Below are 25,148 nucleotides of genomic sequence, written 5' to 3' on the forward strand. Positions count from 1 at the left end.
TAAGTGTAATAGCAATGTCAAAACGACATTTATCACAAAACAGGCCAGCTGTGTCATGTTGACAGTTCTAAAATATGTACAGTTTATTTTAAAACATTGATCCGTCAATTTACTTTATTGATTAACTAAATACATTTGAATTATGTGTCTCTTTACCAAAATCCTGATAGGGGGCTTAGAGTAGGAGTGGAGAATGTCTGAACATTTTGGGATAATGAGTGACATCAGAGGTGGGCCTGTGGGAGATATGTTAGAAGGAAAGGTAAGGGACTTAAATTAATCCTAACCAAGCACTTCATTCTGAAGAACTATTTGTCCCAGTGGCCAACAATTGCCATACCAAGGACAACTCAAAACTTGCTCCCATACAAAATTTCAAAAGAAGCATGGCACGTGATTAAGGTTATCCTATGCCTGATCATGCAGAAATCATGAGTCAAACTTGCAAAATGACTAGGAAGGTCATAAGGAATAGGAGAAGAATAAGACCATTTGGCCCATCAAGTCTACTCCACCAATCAATCATGGCTGATCTATATCTCCCTCCTAACCCCATTCTCCTGCTTTCTCCCCATATCCTCTAACACCTGTACCAATCAAGAATCTATCTATCTCTGCCTTAAAAATATCAACTGACAGCCTCCACGGCCTTCTGTGGGAAAGAGTTCCACAGATTCACCACCCTCTGACTAAAGGGGTCATTTTTTGTTTCACTCAGGAAAGCAAAAAATTGATTTTCCGTTACATGACCCTGAGAAAAGAGTAGTATGCTTTGAATTAGAGAATGCCAATCCATTAATATATATTGTTCACAATTTTGTATTATTAACCACACACAACTAAATGGATCAACTATAAGCAATGGTTAATAATAAATATTTCAGTCCTTTCATTAGAGTTAACCTGTCATTAAAGTGTAACATTCTTGCAAAAACAAAACAACATCATTAAGTTGAAGAAAGCATTGCTGTATTAAACCAATTTTGTAATTCTAAAACACTAACGCAATCCATCTACCATTATTGAAGTAATAAAATGAAGACAGTTGCTGTAATCTTTATGCCTTGCCAAACTAGATAAAATTAAAACTACTCTGTTAATAGGAATTGTCAAATTGACATATTGTATGTAGATTATATAGGTATCTAGAACAAGAGAAACAACAAATTTCAGCTCATTATTATGGATCTCATGTCTATGCACATTAGGCATGAAGGACAATACTACTGAGTGTTCTGGATAAAATTGCCCATTAATTTGATGACCGAATAATAACATATTGCACCATTTCACGCATTGTGAATTTTTTCACTTGCTAATTAGATCAAAAAGAAACTTAACGACAATAGCTTCAAACCTAAACAATGTAGCAAAAAATGCTTGAGTGTTGAACTGGTCCAATCCATACGCATATTTGATGCCTGATTTGTACTAGTCGATGGTTGTTATATAGTCACCTCATGATGTCAATCATGTGCACTGCTCAATACAGCCCTGCCAAAATAAGTCATTTCTTCTCCTCTTCACAAATCTTTGCCACCTGTCAATGCTATTTAAAGGAATCGTAATCACCTTCAGGTAAATGATTTTTTTTTTTTTTTAAACTGAAGATGCTGGAAAGCTTAAATAAAAACAGACAATTACAGGGTGGTGAATCTGTGGACTTCGTTGCCACAGAATGTTGTGGAAGTCACATCAATGGATATTTTTTTTGACAGATCTTGATTAGTAAGGGTGTCAAGGGTTATGGGGTGAAGACAGGAGAGGAAAAGATAGATCAGCCATGATTGAATGGTAGATTTGATGGGCCAAATGGCCTAATTCAGCTCCCAGAACTTATGAAATGACTCAGCAGGTTACACCACATCTATGAGAAGAGAAGCAGAGCTAATGTTTTAGGTTACAGACCCTCTCTTCCCACAAATGTGGCCTGAATGGCTAAGTATTTCCAGCATCTTGAGTTTTTATTTCATAACTACCCGCAGATCTATTGCTAACTGCTTTGTGAATTTCCTTGAAATTGCTGTTCAACATGTAGGCAGTGGTGTACCAGGTATTAAAGAAGCTTTACTTCTCTTCAAAACTTCTGTAATAATCTTGTTATATGAGAGTTAATAGGCGTTTCCTCCTAGAGTTCTGCATGACAAACAATAATCAAATAATTTTACATATGCCATTTTGCTGTGTTATACAGTAAACAGAACAAGCAGATGAAAAGACAAAGAGGAAAGAGCTCTGAGCAGAAGGTAAAATGTACCTAAATCGTCACGGTGAAACTCTCCTACCTGAACACTCTCAATAAACATTGTGTTCAAATTTGATCAAGGATATTCCCCAGTACTTTCGTCCTTTTGTGTATTAACCAGCAACTGCAGTTGTTTATTTCTACTATTAGCACGGCGTAATGGTATACGTAGAATCATTGCTTGTGGCTGACATACCAGAATTCTCTGCCACAAATCATGGAATGCCCTGTCAGGCCGACAGATCAGAGGTGGCGATACAGATGGGGTGTGAATGGTTCTGAAACATCAACAAGGGGACCTCCACTTGATTAGAACCTGTCCTCCCTCAGCTGATGAATTAGTGCTCATGTTCAACGCACGTAAGAAACAATGACAGCCGCAGAGATGGAGAAAGTACAGTCAGAGACTTCAATGTCCTTCAACAAGAGAGGTTTGACAATACCACCTCTGACCAAGTCAGATGTATCCTGAAAGACATAGCTAGCAGACTGTGTCTGCAATAGTCAGTAGACCAGCACAAGGATAAATTAATTGACTGTACCCTCAGCAGTTTACCCATTACGGATAGCATCTGCCATAACAGTACCGATATAAGTGACCATCACATACTTCTTTGGAGACAAGACCCTTTCTACACATACATCTTCCATTCTTGTGGCTCAAGAATCATTCCAAATGAGATGGATAGATTTATGAAAAGGAATTGAGTTTGACAAGTACATTAGAGTGATTTATTGTTTTCAATCAGCAGGGCAACCAATGTACTTTCAGAAAGCTAATGAAGTGTCACACAAGAGTTTATTCAAGTTAGAGCACATTGGACTGGTGTGGACTGAGGATTGGTTAACAGACAGAAAACAAAGGCTTGGGTTTTGGGTTGAGAAGCTATGCCATGAAATAAGGATGTCTAAGCTTGATCTTGGGGTTTCAGTGCTCACCATCTACATCATAATCTGCTACCTGGGGGAAAGAAAAAGCAGCTCAGTCAAGTTTGCTTACAACATGCAGTTGGACACTAGTGTGGATTGTGAGAAAGCTGTGGAGAGGCTTTGGGTGGGAGGAAGTGACGTTTAAGACAGATTAACAAGAAGAGATTGAACAAATATGATAAGGCAAAAAATGCAGCTTTAAAAAAAAGTTAGGAAGACTCATGGTCACAGTTTATTTCCTAAACAGGTTAATAACGTGGCATAATTTGCATGATCATCTTTCACTATAAGTCTCTCATAAATACCTTCCAGATGTCCAAATAATTCATAAAGGGAAATCCTTTCTTTCTATCACCTTTACAAAACAAAGATCAATCAGATTTGACTGACTTGACTGACATGACGGGAAGTTAAAATGTATCTTTGTATTCTGACTCTCTGTGATCAAACAAAAACATTTGAGATGTACTGTTGCTCTATTGTTCACATAATTTACAACCATTAAGGACAGGAGAGGAAAATAACGGGAGGAAACTGGGGAGAGGGAAGGAACCTAAGGGGAGAGGGGAGGAAACTGAGAGGAAAGGAAACTGAGGGGAGAGGGGAGGAAACAAGGGAGAGGATAGATAATTGCAGAGAATAACAATAACTAAGATAGATACTCTTATCTATATTACTAAAAGTATGTTCTTGACCGGTTTTGGCCATCTGTGCTGCGATTTCCGAGAGAACGCCACCACCTACGGCCGTCATTTTTGGCCACTTTGCTCAGAGCCCCCCTCCGCCGCATGTGTGCCGAGGATTTTTCCCGTTGATTAAAAATGACAGAGATATTAATGTTTTTACAAAATTCCCCATTCTCTCTGCTGCCCCCGCTGGCGGCAGGGGGGGAGGGACTATCAAACCAGGAAGTGGTGTGCCACACAGTCTCTTCAAGATAGAGGCAGATGGTCACGTTTCTCTGAGCTGTGAATAACACTGAACACATGTCTACTCAAATGGAAGTGCCCTTAGTGGTTCTAAAATGCTTGCTGAATGTGTCTATTGGTTCTAAACTTGCAAAAAAAGTTGTCTATTGGTTCTAAAGCTTGCAAAAAAATGTCTATTGGTTCTAAAGCTTGCAAAAAAATGTCTATTGGTTCTAAAGCTTGCAAAAAAATGTCTATTGGTTCTAAAGCTTGCAAAAATATGTCTATTGGTTCTAAAGCTTGCAAAAATATGTCTATTGGTTCTAAAGCTTGCAAAAATATGTCTATTGGTTCTAAAGCTTGCAAAAAATGTCTATTGCTTCTAAAGCTTGCAAAAAAATGTCTATTGGTTCTAAAGCTTGCAAAAAAAAATGTCTATTGGTTCTAAAGCTTGCAAAAAAAATGTCTATTGGTTCCAAAGCTTGCAAAAAGTGTCTCTTTGGTTCTAAAGCTTGCAAAAAAATTGGTTCTAAAGCTTGCAAAATGTATATTGGTTCTAAATTGGTTCATACTAGCGCTCCAGAAAGTGCCCCCCTCCCTCCCCTGGTTGGCTTGGCTTGGGTGTGTCTTGAAATTGAAAGGCACTACTTACTGCAAATGGTGGCATGAAGTTGAAAGGCACTATTACTGTAAATGGTGGCTTGGTTGCTTTGGCTTGAAGGAAAGGCACTACTTACTGCAAATGGTGGCTTGGGTGTGGCTTGAAGTTGAAAGACACCACTTACTGCAAATGGTGGCATGAAGTTGAAAGGCACTACTACTGTAAATGGTGGCTTGGTTGCTTTGGCTTGAAGTTGAAGGGCACTACTTACTGCAAATGGTGGATTGGTTGCTTTGGCTTGAAGTTGAAAGGCACTACTTACTGCAAATGGTGGCTTGGGAGTTTTGGCTTGAAGTTGAAAGGCACAATAACTGCAAATGGTGGCTTGGTTGCTTTGGCTTGCAGTTGAAATGCACTATTACTGCAAAATGGTGGCTTGGGTTGTTGAAGTTGAAAGGCTTGTGGCTTGGGTGTGGCTTGAAGTTGAAAGACACCACACTGCAAATGGTGGTTTGGGAGCTTTGAAGTTGAAAGGCACTAACTTCAAATGATGGCTTGGGAGCTTTGACTTGAAGTTGAAAGGCACTACTTACTGCAAACGGAGATTTGGGAGCTTTGGCTTGAAGTTGAAAGGCACTACTTACTGCAAATGGTAGCTTGGGTGTGGCTTGAAGTTGAAAAACACCACTTACTGCAAATGGTGGCATGAAGTTGAAAGGCACTACTTACTGCAAATGGTGGCTTGGGAGTTTCGACTTGAAGTTGAAAGGCACTACTTACTGCAAATGGAGGCTTCGGAGCTTTGGCTTGAAGTTGAAAGGCACTACTTACTACAGATGGTGGCTTGGGTGCAATGGCTTGAATTTAAAAGGCACTACTGTAAATGCACTTCCTGCAAATGTTTGGTGCACTGAAGTTGAAAGGCACTACTTACTACAATGGTGGCTTGGGTGCTTTGTGTTGAAGTTGAACGTCCCTACTTACTGCAAATGGTGGCTTGGGTGCTTTGGCTTTTAGCCATCTTACTCAAATGTCCCCACTACTACTGCAAATGGTGGCTGGGTGCATTGGCTTGAAGTTGAAAGGCTCTAGGTGGCTTGGGTGCTTTGGCTTGAATTTAAAAGGCACTACTGTAAATGCCATTCCTGTTTGCACTGTATATTGATTTTAGATAAAACGCTACCACTTACGGCTGTGAGTTTTGGCCATCTTACTCAGTCCCCCTACGCTGAGCAGGTGCAGAGAATTCTCCCCATCAATGAAAAATAAAAGTGTTATTAGTTTTTTTTTAAATGTTGAGAATCTCTCTCCTGTCAATCACTCCATGAAAGCCACACCTTTTCCGGTGGGGGGGGGGGTTATAAAACCTGGAAATGTGGGTGTGGCTCAGTCTCTGCAAGATGGAGGAGGGAGAGATCACGATGCTGTCTTTAGCGGCTTTGCACCCTGCTAGAAGTGGTAAGAAACTGCACTTGAATTTGGTGGCCTTATACCCTGCTTGAAATAGAATTTCAAGGATTAGCCGTGAGTCAACTACCAGCCCACCAGCCGTGAGTGAGTTGCCAGCACAACAGGCTTGATTGACTGAGACGTCAGCCCAAGAAGCCATTTGGCGCACAATTTGCATACTAGCCCTCTGGAAACCAGTCCCTTCAGCCCACAACACCCATACTAGCGCTCCAGAACCCCCCCCCCCCCCCCCCCCCCAACTGGCCACCGATATTAGAATTGGTGGAGAGGTGGAATATTGCGTTGGAAGACCAGCCCTCCTGTGTGATGCTGGGACCCAACGGGTCCCACTTAGTCTAGTCTATATTACTAAAACTCTGTTCTTGACCGGTTTTGGCAATCTGTGCTGCGATTTCCGAGAGAACGCCGCCAGCTACGGCTGTCATTTTTGGCCACCTCGCTCAGAGCCCCCCTCCGCCGCATGTGTGCTGAGGATTTTTCCCGTCGATTAAATATGAAAGAGATATTAATGTTTTACAAAAATTTCCCCATTCTCTCTGCTGCTCAGATGGGGGGAGGGACTATAAAACCCCCAATCAGTCCGAACATGGAGGTCTGAGCTGAATGACTGAACAAATTTCTACACAGCTGTCGATACCCTTAAATTGGTTTGAAAATGAGAAATATTTATGGTTCTTCTCCAAGAGTTCCCCATGTGTGGAATGAGCTTCTGAAGGTGCTCAGGTTCGTTTTTATTATTTAAAATTAATTGGATGTTATATGGATGGGGGAATGGGGACTATATGGGACTAGGGGAGAATACGTGTTCGTCACGGGAAGCGTCGAGATGGCCTGTTTCCATGCTCTCCCCCCCCCTCTCTCCTCTCCTCTCCCCCCCGCTCCTCTCCCTCCCTCCCCCCCTCTCCTCTCCCCCCCTCCCCTCCCCCCTCTCCACCCCCCCTCCCCCCCCTCCCCCTCTCCTCCCCCCCCCCTCCTCTTCCCCCCCTCTTCCCCCCTCTCCTCTTCCTCCCCCCTCTCCTCTTCCTCCTCCCTCTCTCTTCCCTCCTCCTCTCCTCTCTCTCCCCCCCCTCCTCCCCTCCTCCCCCCCTCTCCTCCTCCCCCCCCCCTCCTCCCCCCCCCCCCCCCTCCTCCTCCCCCCCCCTTTCTTCCTCCCCCCTCCTCTCCCTTCCCCCCGCAGAATTGAGTTGCCTCCTACCCTTCCCAATCATAATAAATGGTACAAGCCATCTGTTCTGCAGAAATAATCAATATGTACTGTATTAGAAGAGGAATAAGAGTCAGGGAAGTGTCACAAGATGTATTAAAAAAATGATTTCCTAAACTCTTATTTTTACATGGAATTAACTTATCACCAGGTATTTCAAAAATCTATCAGAAAGTCAAAGTCCTTATGAGAGGAATGCAGTTAAGAACGGCAACAGTCGTTCTGTACATTCCAGTAGTAACATTAGGATCAACAGTTAGCTCTAACAGCTGTCAAAAAATTCTTGGAACCATGTAAAAAGATTTTTAAAGGTTTTTATGGGATTAATAGAAAGGACATTTTGAATAACCACAATGAATTAAGCTACAGCACTATACATTAGAGAAAGGCAAAATAAAACTAAGGCCTTTTTTTTAAACAAATTAATTTTATGCATATATGATGCAAGTGTTGTATGAAATGCATTCTGGCTCACGATAGAAGCCAAGGAATGCACAGAGAAATTAAGTACATGATTTCTTACACCCACTCTTTTCCTTTAATTGGAAGCTAAGAGTGCTACAGTATGGATATGTGATTATGCACGACTTATTCTGCCATTTACAATACCAGATAATCCTTGAGGAAGTCTGAATGTAACAAAATGGTTCCACATGTTTAATGACACCATCCTGTTGATAACTATCCATGTACACTTTGTGTAACTGAAGATATACCTAATTTATTGCTGAGCCTTATAGAAGCAGCTCACTGATTCACAGAGGAATCTTGGGGTGCAATACATACAGTGCCCTCCATAATGTTTGGGACAAAGACCCATCATTTATTTGTTTGCCTCGGTACTCCACAATTTGAGATTTGTAATAGAAAAAAATCACATGTGGTTGAAGTGCACGTTGTCAGATGTTATTAAAAGCCATTTTATACATTTTGGTTTCACCATGTGGAAATTACACCAGTGTTTATACATTGTCCCCCCATTTCAGGTGTTTATAATTGCTTAGGTGTGTGTAATTGCCTCTTTAATGGAGGTATGAGAGAGCTCTCAGCACCTAGTCTTTCCTCCAGTCTTTCTATCACCTTTGGAAATGTTATTGCTGTTTATCAACATGAGGACCAAATTTTAGCCAATGAAAGTCAAAGAAGCTAAGACTGAGACTGAGACTGAGACTGAGAAACAAGAATAAAACTGTTGGAGACATCAGCCAATCCTTAGGCTTACCAAAATCAACTGTTTGGAACATCGTGAAGAAGAAAGTACTGGTGAGCTTACTAATCACAAAGGGACTGGCAGGCCAAGGAAGTCCTCCACAGCTGATGACAAATTCTCTCTATAATATAGAAAAATCCCCAAACACCTGTCCGACAGATCAGAAACAGATCAGAGTCCGGCGTGGATTTGTCAATGACCACTGTCCGCAGAAGACTTCATAAACAGAAATACAGAGGCTACATTGCAAGATGCAAACCACTGGTTAGCCACAAAAAATAGGATGGCCAGGTTACAGTTTGCCAAGAAGTACTTAAAAGAGCAACCACAGTTCTGGAAAAAAGGTTTTGTAGACGGATGAGACGAATGCCATCACCTCCTAGAAGGCGAAATCAGGAGGCAGCTCAATTGTCAACGAAGCATCACTCCCTGATGAGCTCAATGCATTTTACGCACGCTTTGATAGGGAAAACACTGATGTGCCTTCTCGAGCCCCCATTCACCGTGACGTTTTTTCAGTCAGTCACAGAGGCCGACGTCAGACGATCCTTCAGGGGGGGTGAACCCTCGGAAAGTGCCTGGACCTGATGGTATACCCGGTCTTGTTCTAAAGACCTGTGCGGACCAACTGTCTGGAGTTTTTACGGACATTTTCAACCTCTCACTACTGAGGTCTGAGGTTCCCACCTGCTTTAAAAGGGCATCAATAATACCGGTGCCCAAGAAGAGACAGGGACAGAAGTTTAGGGGTAGAAGTTTAAGGGACAGAAGTTTAGGGGTAATATGAGGGGGAACTTCTTTACTCAGAGAGTGGTAGCGTTGTGGTATGAGCTTCCAGTGGAAGTGGTGAAGGCAGGTTCATTGGTATCATTTAAAAATAAATTGGATAGGCATATGGATGAGAAGGGAATGGAGGGTTATGGTATGAGTGCAGGCAGGTGGGACTAAGGGGAAAAAAAGTTGTTCGGCACGGACTTGTAGGGCCGAGATGGCCTGTTTCCGTGCTGTAATTGTTATATGGTTATATGGTTATAAGAGCAAGGTGACGTGCCTCAATGATTATCGACCAGTGGCACTAACATCTGTGGTGATGATTTGGCTTTGAGAGGTTAATTATGGCACGTGTCACTCCTACCTTGACAAGAACCTCGACCCACTGCAGTTCAGTTACCGCCATAACAGATCAACGGTGGATGCGATCTCACTGGCTCTCCACTCCACTCTGGACCACTTGGACAACAAAAACTCATATGTCAGGCTGTTATTCATTAACTACAGCTCGGCATTTAATACAATCATCCCCTCCAAGCTGGTTACCAAGCTCTCAGATCTGGGTCTCTGCGCATCCCTCTGCAATTGGATTCACCACTTCCTCATCCACAGACCACAGTCTGTCCGTATTGGTGGAAATGTGTCAGACTCGATAACAATCAGCAGGGGAGCACCTCAAGGCTGCGTGCTCAGCCCCCTGCGGTACTCACTCTATACTCATGTCTGCGTAACCGGACATAGTGCGACCTCCATCATCAAGTTCGCCGACGACACCACTGTTGTGGGACTTATCACTGATGGGACGAGTCATAGTATAGAAGTGAGATCGACCAATTGACTAAATGGTGCCAAAACAATAACCTGGCTCTCAACACCAGCAAAACCAAGGAACTGATTGTGGACTTTGGATGGAGTAGCATAGGGCATAATGCTGTTTACATCAATGGGACGATGGTGGAAAGGGTCAAGAACTTCAAATTCCTGGGCGTGCACATTTCCAAAGATCTTTCCTGGTCCCAGCACACTGATGCAATTATAAAGAAAGCACATCAGCGCCTCTACTTCCTGAGAAGACTACAGAGAGTCGGTATGTCAAGGAGGACTCTCTCAAACTTCTACAGGTGCACAGTCGAGAACATGCTGACTGGTTGTATTATGGCTTGGTTCGGTAACTTGAGCGTCCAGGAGCGGAAAAGGATGCAGAAAGTTGTAACCATTGCCCAGTCCATCATTGGCTCTGACCTCCCCACCATCGAAGGGATCTATCGCAGTAGCTGCCTCAAAAAGGCAGCCAATATCATCAAGGATCCACACCATCCTGGCCACACACTCATCTCTCCGCTACCACCGGCAGAAGGTACAGGAGCCTGAAATCTTTTACATCCAGGTTCAGGAACAGCTACTTCCCCACAGCCATCAGGCTATTAAACTCGCCAAAAAACAGACTCTGAACTGTAACAGCCTATTGCACTTTATCTGCTTATTTATGTGTACATTGAACTGAACTGTTCTGTATTTTTGCTGACTATATTCTGTTGTGCTGCAGCAAGCAAGAATTTTAATGTCCCATCTGGGACACGTGACAATAAACTCTCTTGACTTGACTCTCTTGACTTGACTTGATGATACAAATGCTGATGCTAAGAACATAATGAATTCTGAAGTGTATAGACACATCCTATTTGCTAAAAATTCCTCAAAACTCATTGGCCGGTGGTTCATTCTACAGCAAGACAATGATCCCAAACATACCGCTAAAGCAACAAAGGAGTTTTCAAAGCTAAAAAATTGTCTATTTTTGAGTGGCCAAATCAATCACCCGATCTGAACCCAATTGAGCATGTCTTTTATATGCTGAAGAGAAAACTGAAGGGAACTAGCCGCCAAAACAAGCATAAGCTAAAGATGGCTGCAATACAGGCCTGGCAGAGCATCACCAGAGAAGACACCCAGCAAATAGTGATATCCATGAATCGCAGACTTCAAGCAGTCTTTGCATGCATAGGATATGCAGCAAAATACGAAACATAACTACTTTCCTTTATATGACATTGCTGTTCCAAACATTATGGTGCCCTGAAATGGGGGGCTATGTATAAACACTGCTGTAATTTCTACATGGTTAAATCAAAATGTATAAAAATGGCCTTTAATAAAATCTGACAAAGTGCACTTTAACCACATGTGATTTTTTTCTATTACAAATCTCAAATTGTGGAGTGCACAGGCAAATAAATAAATGATGGGTCTTTGTCCCAAACATTATGGAGGACACTGTAGCACCCCCAAGGTGGAAACATGGGTTATTGGGTGGCATAGGCGGCCCATGACATTCCTGCCTTCATTAATTGGGGTATTGAGTATAAAGGTCGGAAAGTCGTGTTGCAGCTGTATTAAAAATTTGATGGAACACATTTGTAGTATTGTGCGCAGTCCTGGTTGCCGCATTACAGGAAGGTTGTGTTGGCTTTGGAAAGGGTGCAGAAGAGGTTCACAACAATGTGTTCAAGAAGGAACTGCAGATGCTGGAAGATGTAGGTCTGAAGAAGGGTTTTGGCCCGAAACGTCACCCATTTCCTTCGCTCCATAGATGCTGCTGCACCCGCTGAGTTTCTCCAGCATTTTTGTGTACCCTAGGTTCACAACAATGTTGCCTGGCTGAGAGGGTATTTAAAATAAGGATAGGTTGGATAAATTTGGATTGTTTTTCTGGAGCGCTGGAGGCTGAGGGGTGACCCAATCCAAGTGTATAACATTCGGAAAGCCATAAATAGGTTATAGGAAAAAATCTAATGCAGGAAGGCATAGGCTTAATGTGAGAGGAGGAAAGTTTAAATAACATTTTGAGGCAAGTTTATTTTAAAACACAGAATGAATGGTGGGTGCCTGAGACATACAGCCAGTGGAGGTGGTGGAAGCAGATATGATAGTAATTTTTAATGTTTTAAATGGGGAAATGTATACAGAGGCGATGAAGGGATATAGAGCATGTGCAGGCAGAAGGGACTGGTTTAATTTGACATAATGTTAGGCACAGACATTATGGGCCTAAGGGCTTGTTCCAATGCTGCACTGTGATGTACTTTATATGTTCATTCTGGCTTTGGTTGCAAGTCTCCAATTTCCATAGTTAAATAAACACAGATATGTGCCCCACCTCAAAAAATGTATCTTTTAATTAAATATTGGATAAGACTTGTATTGAATTAAAAAATGTTCCATTTGTGATGAACATTAACATTTCTCTTTTCACAGATGCGACTTGACTGGTTTATTTTTCTCAATATTGCTGGTTTTTATTTCAGATTTTTGCAGTCTTATTTGTTTCTATTAATGCTGCAGGTTTATTATGCAGTGTTGCTGCACTCCAGTTTTGAAAATGATTGAATATTATTCTTTCATCATATTGAATTATGGATGAAAAAAACCCCATAATTATTCTCTTGAATTTCATTGATCACAGCTAAGTATATTTTCTGTGGACAAACATCATTTCTGACGAATGACCTACTCAACTTCCTTCTCACTCGCGTAATAGATTCTATATTGTAATTTTCCTCAGTTGAATGTGATAGAAGATACTCAGTGAGATGCTGCAGAATGTATTGTACTGTTGATTAAAACTTTATAATAGTTTGCTTGTGATTTATTTTTTCATATTTCTTTACCTAAGATTTTAGTCACGTTATTTCAAAATTTCCCAGATCATTAAATATTGATGTCAAAATAACCATGTGATCCATTTTCCATACAACTAGTCTCTTCATAACCAGATTCATACTAATTATTCACCAAAGGTTTTATTCTACTGTCCCTCCTCACTAACCATCCATGTTACTTGTGATTTAACTTAAAGTCGTGGCTCCAAGAGGCTTAATTTAGCATTCTATCACTTTTCCTAGATACTTATGGAAAAATCCTATGATTGAAGATTGAAGATTCATATGATAATATTTTCATATTAAATGCGACTTCACAGTTCAAAGGAATAAAAACACCTTTGTGAAAATGATTTAAACTATTTTGTCAAATCAAGATCAGAAATGTTAGACTTTTACCAAGGCTTTTTTAAGCATTATAAGTATCTTGCAGTTTTTTTTTAATACATACCAAACATTCTCCAGTAATGTCATCACAGTAGTTAGAATGACCATAGCAAATACATGGTACACAGATTCCTCCATATAGGGTGCCATTTATTTTTCTGTATCCAGATGCACAGGACTGAAAAAAGGAAAACATATTTTTAATTGACATGAAAAATGCACCAATTTTATTTTAATAGCTTTCATGATATGTGGAAGGTTATACATTTAACAATGATAAAATAATTTTGTGATCAAACAAGCTGAGGTTTCTCCAGTTTCTCCAAATGTTGAGGTCCAAAATAAAAAAAATGCCATTGTGCTCACAAAAAGGTTTGCACTAGAGCATTTGTTAATGAGAAAACCAAACATGGTGACTGCTGCAGGGAATTTATATCCTTGTGAACAATCAAAAAGATTGCTGAATCCTTAGTGAGGCACACAGGGACTGGAATTTGTCCAAGGTTGCATGAGCAAAACACACCAAATTTAGATTTTATTTATTTTGTTTGTTTTTATTTATTCATTTATTTGTCTTCACTGGCAAGGTCTGCATTCATTGTCCATCCCCAACTACCCCTCACCTGATTGGTTTGTTAGGCTATTTCAGGGGGCATTTAGGCATCAACCTCATTGATGGGTCTGAAGACACATACAAGTCAGACAAGGTAGGAAAGACAGCTTTCTTCTTTGAAGGACATTAGCAAATCAGGTTGATTCTTATGATAAAATCTTATGTGAAGTCTCTTTTGTGGTCATCGTTACTAATGCTTCTTATTTGCAAATTATCAGTTGAATTGAAATTGCCAATAGTACGATTGGAACACCGATCTTTGGATTGTTAATCAAGGCCTCTGGATGACTCCCAGCACTATAAATTTTTTGGGCATGTAGTCCAATTTAGAAATCAATTATATTTTGTTTAGTGGGGCTGAATTTCATAAGGGATCAACAATTTAGCTCATTCAGTTTAAGATGAATATGTCCACCACAGAATCTAAACTATGAAGTTTAAATTAGAGCACTCTTTTTTATAATGGAATAATGTATAGAGAAATAAAAACAGAGGGAGAAAAATAGAATAAGAGAAAAGATAAAACAAAGACAAAGAACAAAGATGAGAAATTAAATGCTTCGAGTAATAATTAGAATCTGGTGGGATGACTCTCCCCACTAGAGGTTAAATTGTTTGGCAGATAATTACATTTCTCAAGTTATTAATAATTAACTGAATTGACTGCATACAATTAACTGTGTATAAATGTTGGGAGGTCATGTTACAGTTATATAAGATGTTGGTGAGGCTGCATTTAGAGTATTGTGCTCAGTTCTGGGCACCATGTTATAGAAATATGTTACGTTGGAAATGGTGCAGAGAGGATTTACAAGGATATTGCCAGCGTTCGAGGGTCTGAGCTGTACGGAGAGGCTGAGCAGGATGGGACTCTTTTCCTTGGAGGGCAGGAGGATGAAGGGCGATCTTATAGAGATGTACAAAATCATGAGAGGAATACATCGGGTGGATGCACAGAGTCCCTTGCCCAGAGTGAGGGAATTGAGAACCAGAGAATTAAGGTGACGGGAGAAAGATTTAATAGGAATCTGAGGGGTAACCTTCTCACGGAAAAGGTCATGGATGTATGGAACGAATTGCCGGAGGAGGTAGATGAGGCAGGGACTATTGCAACGTTTAACAAACAATTAGACAGGTACATTCCTCGGACAGGTTTAGAGGGATTTGGGCCAAAGACAGGCAAATGGGACTAGTGTAGATGGAACATGTTGGTCAGTGTGGGCAAATTGGGCCAAAGGGCCTGTTTGACTATGACTATGACAATGGGCAAAATACAAACCTTTTTAGAACAACTATCACCAAAGTACTTCAAGGAGTTCTGGATATCCGATTTCTGGAAGAGTGGGCGAACATGAATAGCAAATTCTTATTTACGTGTTTAATCGAATTTGCGGACTCACCGGAATTTGGTTTCCAATTTCCTCAAGTAACCATGAGCAGTGATACACTAAATAGTTGTGGTGGCAAATGGAGGCAAAATTATGACTGAATCCAGGCTTAAAACAATGCTACCTGTTACGTTAGAAATGATTGGAACTTGGGCTTAGCAATTAATAGGCAGCATTCTAGATTAATTCTTCCAAGTTTAAAAATGGATCACAAATGTTTAATTTATTTTCAAGTATAGTCGAATAAAACCTGCCTATAATAACCTATTCTAAACTCTCAAGGTGATTGTACATAATATGTGTTAAACATCTTTAAGACTACATAATACAAACTGCCAGAGCCTAGTTAGCAGTTTCACAACTTGTATACATTGTTGAAAAATGTAAAATGTTTATTACTTAATACATATTTTGGTGTTGCTCGTTCTTCACTGGCTCGTCTCCAGTTGGTTCAGAATGCTGCTGCTCGCCTTTTAACAGGGACTCGAAAGAGGGAGCACATATCGCCAATTCTGGCCTCCCTACACTGGCTCCCGGTGCACTTTCGGGTTCATTTTAAGTTACTGTTATTTGTTTTTAAATCTCTGAATGGGCTCGCCCCGCCTTACCTCTCTGAGCTGCTCCACCCATACACTCCTGCCCGGTCCCTCAGGTCAGCTGGTCAGCTGCTCCTGGAGGTACCGAGGTCTAGTCGGAGGCTCAGAGGGGATAGAGCCTTCTCTGTTGCTGCTCCGGCACTCTGGAACACCCTGCCGCTGCACATCAGACAGGCCCCCTCACTGTCCATCTTCAAATCCAGTGTTAAAACGCATTTGTACTCCCTGGCTTTTGACCATGCCTGAGGCTTTGCTTCTGTTTGTGGTGTTTTTTGATGTTTCTTTATTTTACATGTCTTTTCCTACTATTTCTTTTGATTGTTATTTTTGGTGTGTATTAACTTTTTTGTCAATGATTAGTGATGTACAGCACTTTGTTGCAGCTATGTTTGTTTTTAAAGTGCTCTATAAATAAAATTATTATTATTATTATTATTATATGATTAAGGTTTACAGTTCTCTCCAACAAAACTGCCACAACAGAGTTTGATGATAGTTTTAGAAACATAGTTAATTAATTCTAGAGTAATAACATGATTATCTAGTCAATGATTCTTACAGAAAAAAACAGCTCTCACTAACGGAGGGGATATGGAAAAAAATGTTGAGGCAAAAAAGTGTGACATTGTTAATATAAAAACTAAATAATTCATGAAGATGGAGACAACAGTAAAATTGTAATTGTTTATTTCTCCTTCAGTGATGAGCTATATCAACACAATGTCAAGTCATAGGTTTGAACCTTAATGCCTGGCATTCAGATAAATGAAAAACACAAACAAGTCATTAATCATTATAGACTTGAAATTATCTTCTTTGTCACAGCTAATACATTTACTAAAAAGGGAATTTTAACCATGAGAGATTATGCAAATGAGCCAATACCTAAAACCACACTATCCTCAGATTATCAGGGCTACATCTCCAGAATATAGTCTTCCTGGATTTATTTAGGAGCCACAGCCTAGATAAAACTGTTTAGTGAAAATGAAAACCAAACACAGTGTTCTGATTCGAGGAGTAGGCATTTGAAATATTTGTTCATCAGGAGACTTATTTTCTTTTGTTTGTCTGCACCACCTTGAGGTCAAGCCAACAATATCTTAGACACTGTGTGATGATTCGCAGCTTTTTCTGATTTGGGTAATTTAGTAATAACATCGCAATGTTCTTCCACAGTTTCTCATGTCTTGACATATATTCCAATTTATCTTTTCCAAAATCCTACAGTGAATGCCCTTACACTTGTGCATATTGAGCTCCATCTGCCACAGCTTAGTATATTTATCTAATCTGTGTTCAAGATTGCATTGGCAGCAAGAGACATAATATTTTATATTATTCATTAAATCACAGGATATCCCTAGGTACATGCTGGTAGACGTTATGACATTGCTATCTCACAATATCTTATGTGAGGATGGTTCACAACAATATCATCTTAGAACCATTCCACAAATGTGTTTCTTTTTTTGTTCCTCTGGATAAATAAATAAATAAATAAATAAACTGTCTGATCTTCTGTGCAACCTTTATTCATCTATTTACCATCACCTTCTGCTGCCTTCCATGAAGCCAATTTGCTATCCATTCAGCGATCCCATGCGATCTAACCTTCCAAGCATCACACTTATGATTAATAAATATAAATCTTAGAATTTTCAAAAACTGATATAGTTACTTTTCTTCCTATTATATTAATAATAAAACATGCTGTTGGAAATGGAGGAAAAAAAATCAGTAAACAGCATTGTGCAGATTCTGCAATTGATACTTACTTCACAAGATGTGCCACGGTACTCTGGGGGACACTGACAAATCTCAACACTTGAAGCTGTGTATTGGCCTAATGAATTTGGATTAGCTATCTGGAGTACAACAGAGCTCAACCTGTACAGACAGAAAACAGTACAAAATTATATCTACTTCATCAAACTTAATTAAATTTAAACATTTGAATAATCATAAAAGTGCAGCTCTAATTACATTTTTCTTTAGTGGATTTATAGTAAATGAGTCACCATGAAACAGTTTCCAACAACTTTTAATTTTATCAGAGACGGTGCTTGTGCATTAGACCACAACTGCTGGAAACATGCACTGCTGCCTTTGGTGTAAATAATCCACACAAAATGTCAAGATCACAGAAATTAATAGAAGGAGGTCACTCAACCAGATCTGCGTATAGAACATCTTTACTTAATTCCAAATAACAGCTTTTTCCTTAATAAAAAACATTGCCTGTAAATTCTGTCCTGTTTAAATCTTGGATATCTAGACCAGCCAATCATACTGCATCATGGCCAAACCACACGGCTTGGAATGAAAACTCTAATGTTTGACTAACAAGAAAATAATTAATAGTTATTATGGCATCTTTCACATCCCCAGGCCAATAAAAAAAACTTTCTTGTGAATGAAGTGCTAACGCAGATGAATGAACAGAACATTAAATTATGTCTAAAATATTGCATCCGAACATTATTAAATATAAAGCCGGTTAAGCTGCTGTCTGTCGGGACAAGTGGGGTAAAAATGTTCAAACTGTGGTGGCGTTGACCTCCACTGTTTGAACTCTCCTTTGACTACACAGGAACCCTACTCCACTCTCAGATTGACCCAACTTCCTGGCAGTATATGAGGCTGAGTAGTTAATATCTCCAGACATCTTACAGGCTTCCTTTTTGCTTGGGAATTTATATTTCCAACCTTTGATTCCACCAACTCAGAGCTTATTTCAAGCAGTTGTTATTTGAGATTATTAAATATGAAGTACAATAATCAAAGTTCTAAATATATAGAAAAATATTCCAGGAATTGAGTTTTGGCATACTTACATTTCAGAATTACACTTCAACTATCTACAGTGACAGACTTGTATATTTAGCCAAAACAAAGTGCTGGAGGAACTTAGCGGGTCAGGCAGTATCTGTGGAGGGACTAAACCAACCATGTTTAGAGACGGAGCGACCGCAGGTAGTGAGACTGGGCCCGCACATGTCCTCCACTATCACCCTGAGCACCTGCACACCACAGGGCTGTGTACTAAGCCCCATGCTCTACTCCCTCTTCACTCACGACTGTGTTCCTGCATTCGACACCAGCACCATCGTGAAATTTGCAGACGACACAACAGTGATTGGGCTGATCACCAACGGGGATGAAACAAAATACAGAGCGGAGGTGCAGAACCTGGCGGACTGGTGCGCACGTAACAACTTGTCACTAAACACCTCCAAGACCAAGGAGCTGATTATTGACTTCAGGAGGTCCCATAATGGAGAATACGCCGCAATCTCCATTTACGGGGAAAGTGTGGAGAGAGTGTCCAGCTTTAAGTTTCTGGGCACTCACATTTTAGAGGACCTCACATGGTCCACCAACACCGCTGCGCTGGTCAAGAAGGCACAGCAATGACTGTTCTTCCTGAGGACATTAAAAAAGACTGGTCTGCCCCAACAGCTGCTGACAACGCTCTACCGCTGCACCACAGAGAGCATATTAACGCATGGCATCTCTGTGTGGTATCTCAGGTGCACGGAGGCGGAGAGGAGAGCTCTTCAGCGCGTCGTCCACAGAGTGCAGAGGATCATTGGGACACAGCTACCAGCCTTGGAGGGCATCTACCACACACGGAAGGTATGCCTGACTGACTGACTGCCTCAGGAAGGCCGTCAGCATCCATAAAGACTCATCACACCCTTGTAACGGACTGTTCGAACTACTTCCCTTCGGCAGACGTTACAAGGCCTTCTACGCTCGAACCTCCAGACTCAGAAACAGCTTTATTCCCAGAGCTATAGCGGCTCTGAACCGGCCCTGCTGAGTGCCCCCACTCCCCCTGGACTGTCTCCCTCGGATGGCCACATCACACAGCTTATTTATTTATTTTACTCTTCTTTTACATCGGTTGGAAGCTGCATACTAAATCTCGTTGCACTGACGTGCAATGACAATAAAATATATTATTATTATTATTATTATTATTATTATTATTATTATTATTATTATTATTATTATTATTATGTTTTGGGTCAGGACCATTCTCAGACTGATGGAGCAGGGAAAAAATTGGAAAAGAGAGGTGGAAGTGGGACAAACTCTGGCAAGTGATAGTTGTACGCAGGTGAAGGGTAGAGGAGATTGGCAGATGGGTAGAGTTTGCGACAAAAGTTAGAGGTGAAAGGGAGAGAAAAGTGTGTCAGATAAGGGAAGAAGAGGAGTCAGAGGATGTGTATGGACAGATGGAGATAGGAGGAGGGAAAAGAAGGGGAATAAAAGGGAAATATGGGACTCAGGATGAGAGATGAGCATACGAAGAAGGGGAAACGTGCAGGGTGATTGGGGTGGGGGAGCTGGTGGGAGAAATTTGTGTGTACCAGGGTTCTGGGGGGTGCAGAGGAATGGAACGGTAGTGGGGCATAATGAACTCATTTCTTAAAAACTTATCAAGGAAGAAAATGTACTTAAAGTTAAAAAAATTTAAGTAGGTGAGACTAAGTAGGTGGTTAATTTTTTGACTGGCTTTAGTTATGACTGTATGCTCATCTTGGCCTCTGGGAGAGAACATTTGGCGTCAAAGTCTGAATCAACCACGCAAGAATATTTTAGATGAGGCTTTCTTATTAAGGTGAAATAATATACAATAGCTATCATATTTTATAACATTCCTTTAGCTTAAGGACACAACTTGAGACTCTGTTGCAAGGTGAGAATACAAAGTTTCTTTGTGGTGATAACTACTAAAAATTAACATTGTGATTTCATTTGCAATTGCCAAGAAAGCGAATGGAAAATAGACAAGTTCTCCAGACATTTTATTTTCCTTCTGCTTAACCAGAAACAATGGAAAAAGGTTCTGTGGCTGTATGCCAAATACGCCACTGTGCTTAATATGCTCTACAAACTGCTGGAGGCATTCAGCAAGTCAAGCAGCATTAGTGAACTAGAAATGGGCAGTCAATGTTTCGGATCAAGACACTGAGGAGATATCTCTGCAAAATCCACAAAATTTTGGATAGTAGGATAAGTAAATCAGCTTCCTCTCCTATATGAACATCCCTAATTACACTTGGTGGGCTGTAAAGATCAGGTCATGTCATTGACATATCCAGACTCCAGAAACAGATGCTCTATCCTGCGTTCCCTTACACCCATTGCTAGGTGGAAAGAGGGCCATTAATTGTACCTGGAAATCTCCAACCATTCAAAATGGAAGGGGAGTATTGGGGATGGCCTTGAGAATTTGCAACCCACACAACCTCAGTGTGAACCATAAAAATGGTGCTCCTCCTCCGAAACTAGCCATCCACTTGCCCATGGTACACATCCTGTGTCAGCTGTGGCAGAGTTCATGGGTTGTGCATCGATATAGAGGCAGGTCAACTGAACATCTGCCTAAGAACGGGGAATGATTTGGAATTGTTAATCTCTTATTATAATGCACCTGGCTAACAGTTTGTCACAGGTGTGTGACTCTCTTGCCCATGTTTATTCATCCATTGAGTACATGTGCTAATCGATGGTTGTGGTTACTTTTTTTCACAGCAGTGTACTCACCCTGCAGGTCGGTGCAAAATGTCCCATTAAATTAATTCTCCATTAATTAAACAAATCATTGCGATTTTGAACCCAAACAAACAATAACCACACTTTCACTAAATACAAAGAAAATGTATTGTAATAACAAAATATAATATCTACCTATAGATGGCAGTACGCTCGCTGTTATAGGTGGCACTAATTAAAAGACGGGTAACATTTGCCAAAACAGTCATGAAGTCCTTTCTGTTCACACGTGACCTAGTTGTATGAATGACAAAATTTTCAGGTCGTAGACTTATCACTTCAGTATGTGCAGTCAACGGATCCATTTGAATTCCTTCAATATCACTGGTTATGTAGATACCATTACCCTAACAAAGACAATAAAGGATGGAGTTAGATTGTTATTAAACCCGCAGAAAAAATAATTCCCCAAAGCTAATTCTTTGCATTGAAATAAAATGCCAAAGGCAAGGGGAGTAAGGTGAAGGGAAGTTGATCAGTTAAAATAATGTATATCAGAGGAACAAATTGCCCATATGTAACAGGTTTGGAGGAGTCTAATCGGAACTGTGATGGTCGGAACATGTCGGTTCAAAATATGGCAACATGAATTTGCAGTTTGAGAAATTTGGAGCACAGAGCAGCAATGACAACTGTGGAGGGTGAGCAGAACATTTTGGCCCATATTCTACTAATTGCAAAGTTAGACTTTCCTTAAACTCACCTTAAACCTGCTGCTTGGTCTAACTAAACCGGACGCTCGGTTTAAGAAAAATGTGGTATTCTGGTAGCTAGGTTTAGTTAGACTAAAGTCTAAGGCGAGTCTAACTTTAGACTATTGTTTTAGCTGAGACTAAAGTTAGACCGCGTTTTAGTTGCCATGGTGACGATGTCTGCTTGTACTGCACATGTGCAATGCAATAGCAGAAGCACGAGCAGACGACAACTTCAACATGGCTGACAAAAAGAAACAGCAGAAAGGAAACTGGGACGGCAGCGAGAAAGAATTTCTCCTAACGTTACTAGCCGATAAAATTACAATTATCGAGAAAAAAAGGTGCTATGACACATTTTGTTTTGGACAACTACATTTTCTCATGTAAAACCATGAATTCAGAAATCTTTGAAAATATTTCATTCAATATTTCTCAGAAATAAAATGATTTTAACATTTACATTCACAGAATATCTTCCCTTCCGAATGACAAACATCCGAGTGAGGTCCCCACCTGGAGTTATGATTGGGCCATGTGTGCAATCAATTGCCCCAATCAAGTGGCAATACTGGTAGAAAGCATTTTGTGTGTCATGAACTTGCTGGGGAGTTGATGGGAAGGAGATATAGGTTCTTCTCCATTGGGCTATGTGGGATGACACCTCCTGGAGTATACGTGACATAGATGGCTGTGATAAACCTGTATCATCACCATGCATTAGTTTGAAAATTCCTACATAGACAATGAAAGAATTTCCCTTTTAAAAAATTCCCATCCCTTCTTCGGACGTTACAAGTAACTTTTTCTGAGAAAATGTTGATTACCATATATCACTATAAAAGAAAAAAAGAAAAAACAACACACTATAGAATTCAACATGAACGGCTATTTTTTTCTCTCCGTAGTGAGCTGAAACCTTCCTTAAACCTGCCCCCTGCTGAGTTTAAATTTTGCGGCAAGTTAGACTCTAGTCTAAGGTCAGTCTAAGCTTTGGCAATTAGTAGAAAGACAACTTAGACTTTAGTCTAAATATCAGGGATTTAAACCCGCCGTCGAGTCTAAATTGCAGAGTTAAACCTGCTGTTAGGTTTAAAAAAATCAGTAGATTACTGGGTCTAGGATAGAGGCCACAAAGTTTAGATGATTCGGACCTTCAAGATAGCGGCGGTGGCAAATGGAGAAATATTGGTGCCGGTGAGCAAGCTGGGGGCTTACCTCCTGTGCACTCAGAGGCAATCTGAGGGTTCTGAGAATGTCTGAGGGAGGTACCCTGTGGCACAGAGCCTGAACACTGGCCACATGGGGTGATGTATGGCGCTATCATGGGTCGGTATGTCTTGATTGAGGTGTGGATAGTGTGGGCCGCGTGAAGCCCTGCAGCAGCCTGGGGGTCGATTCGATCAGGCACTGCTCCAAGTGTTCAAACACACAGAATGGAGCAGCGGAGGACATTGACAACTTCGTCTAGCCAGGCTGACCCCTGCAACTCCAACCCAGTGCAGGCGCCAGGACAACGAGGACAACGAGCTAAGTTAGGACTCTACATCTTTAACAACTTTAAACTTTAAGGATACAAGATGGCATGAAAACGGGGAGATTCTTGTGTACTGCCTCAGTATAATATAATATTTTCACACTCTAGTACTTAAGTACAATTGTATAGCAAGACTTTTCACTAAACAATGCAAAAAAGGAATTTCACTGTAGATTGGTACACGGGATAATAGTGAGCCATTGAACCACTGATGAGGTGTAGCCTTTGGATGTGTGTAAATGGGGCACTAGTCTGAAAGCATTTGCATGCTAAAAATTTAAGTTTGCTGAGGTTAGAAAGTTGGTCCAAAGTTGTGGTACTTGTTGAGAGAGAAACATTGGTCAGGGCATTGATTACATTCTAATAGTCTTCTTTGAATGGTGTGTGGTTTGGACAACTAACTTTGTCATCCCATAGAAACTACACCTCCAACAATATCAAACTTCTCGATGCTATATCAAAGTATCTTACCAGTTCAGTCCTTAATGGTTATGAACCATATCTGAAATGAAATCTGAATGATTCATGTTTTCTCCATATTAACAAGAATTAGAAAGTATCGTTCAGTGTGAAAAATAATTAAGACTGGCACATGGTCTTCATCAAACAGAATTAACATCAAATTAAAGCTTCCAAATGACAGAATGTGGTATTAACTTTATGCTTCTGAGTAATATTTGCTCCGTGCACAGTAAAAGTCAATATATTTCATGGGGCACTTCAAATGCCAACCACCTGTTTCCTACCAGATGTACAAATGGTTCTCTGGGAACAAAAAAAATAGGTAGATATTTAATGAGCCCCAGTCCTGCTGCTCAAAGTGGAAGGTGGGTCTGGATGTTGATGATGCTGAGCCAGTTTAGATATGCAAGTGAATTTACAGCTGGAATACAACTGTAATTTTCATGGACAATCTCCATGACACGGAAACACATAATTCCGACGTGGCATGAAAGGAGTACTGCGGTGCCGATGTTGCCACTTTTCAAATACTCATTAACCTAGTGCTCCATCTGCCCATCAAGTGCCTGACTCATAATTCCTGATAAACAATTATTCCCCAATCAATATCTAAATAAAGAGCGGTCTGCAGGTTATTAGGTGTTGCAGAGGTCGGAAGATGGGTCCAAAGGTGTGTTTTGATGCTGGTCTCACAGTTCTATAGCAGTGTTATGAGTCTGCAGGATGTCTATCAGTGAAAGTAAGCATTTCTAAAATACTTTTATGGTGCTCTAAAGATAACTTCGTTGCTGGTGCTCCATTTCACAGCATTACTCACTCGTTGCTGGTCTTTCTAATTTGCATTAATGCCATGAAAATGGTTCACAAAAAAGCTGGAGAAACTCAGCGGGTGAAAGCAGCATCTATG

The 25,148-nt window shown here is 40.6% G+C and overlaps 1 protein-coding gene across 1 annotated transcript in view; it reads right to left on the minus strand.

Annotated features, from left to right (window-relative positions):
* Positions 1-25,148, minus strand: part of lama2 (laminin, alpha 2) — a 323,797-nt gene that overhangs the window by 154,412 nt on the left and 144,237 nt on the right. Inside the window, exons 14-16 of the mRNA XM_055636370.1 lie at positions 21,686-21,897; positions 17,761-17,872; positions 13,450-13,563 (exon numbers count right to left, since the gene is read on the minus strand). Of these exons, the coding sequence (XP_055492345.1) occupies positions 13,450-13,563; positions 17,761-17,872; positions 21,686-21,897 (438 nt within the window). The remainder of the gene's footprint in view (positions 1-13,449; positions 13,564-17,760; positions 17,873-21,685; positions 21,898-25,148) is intronic.

The sequence above is a fragment of the Leucoraja erinacea genome, chromosome 5 (assembly GCF_028641065.1).
Source record: "Leucoraja erinacea ecotype New England chromosome 5, Leri_hhj_1, whole genome shotgun sequence".
Classification (NCBI taxonomy): Eukaryota; Metazoa; Chordata; class Chondrichthyes; order Rajiformes; family Rajidae; genus Leucoraja; species Leucoraja erinaceus.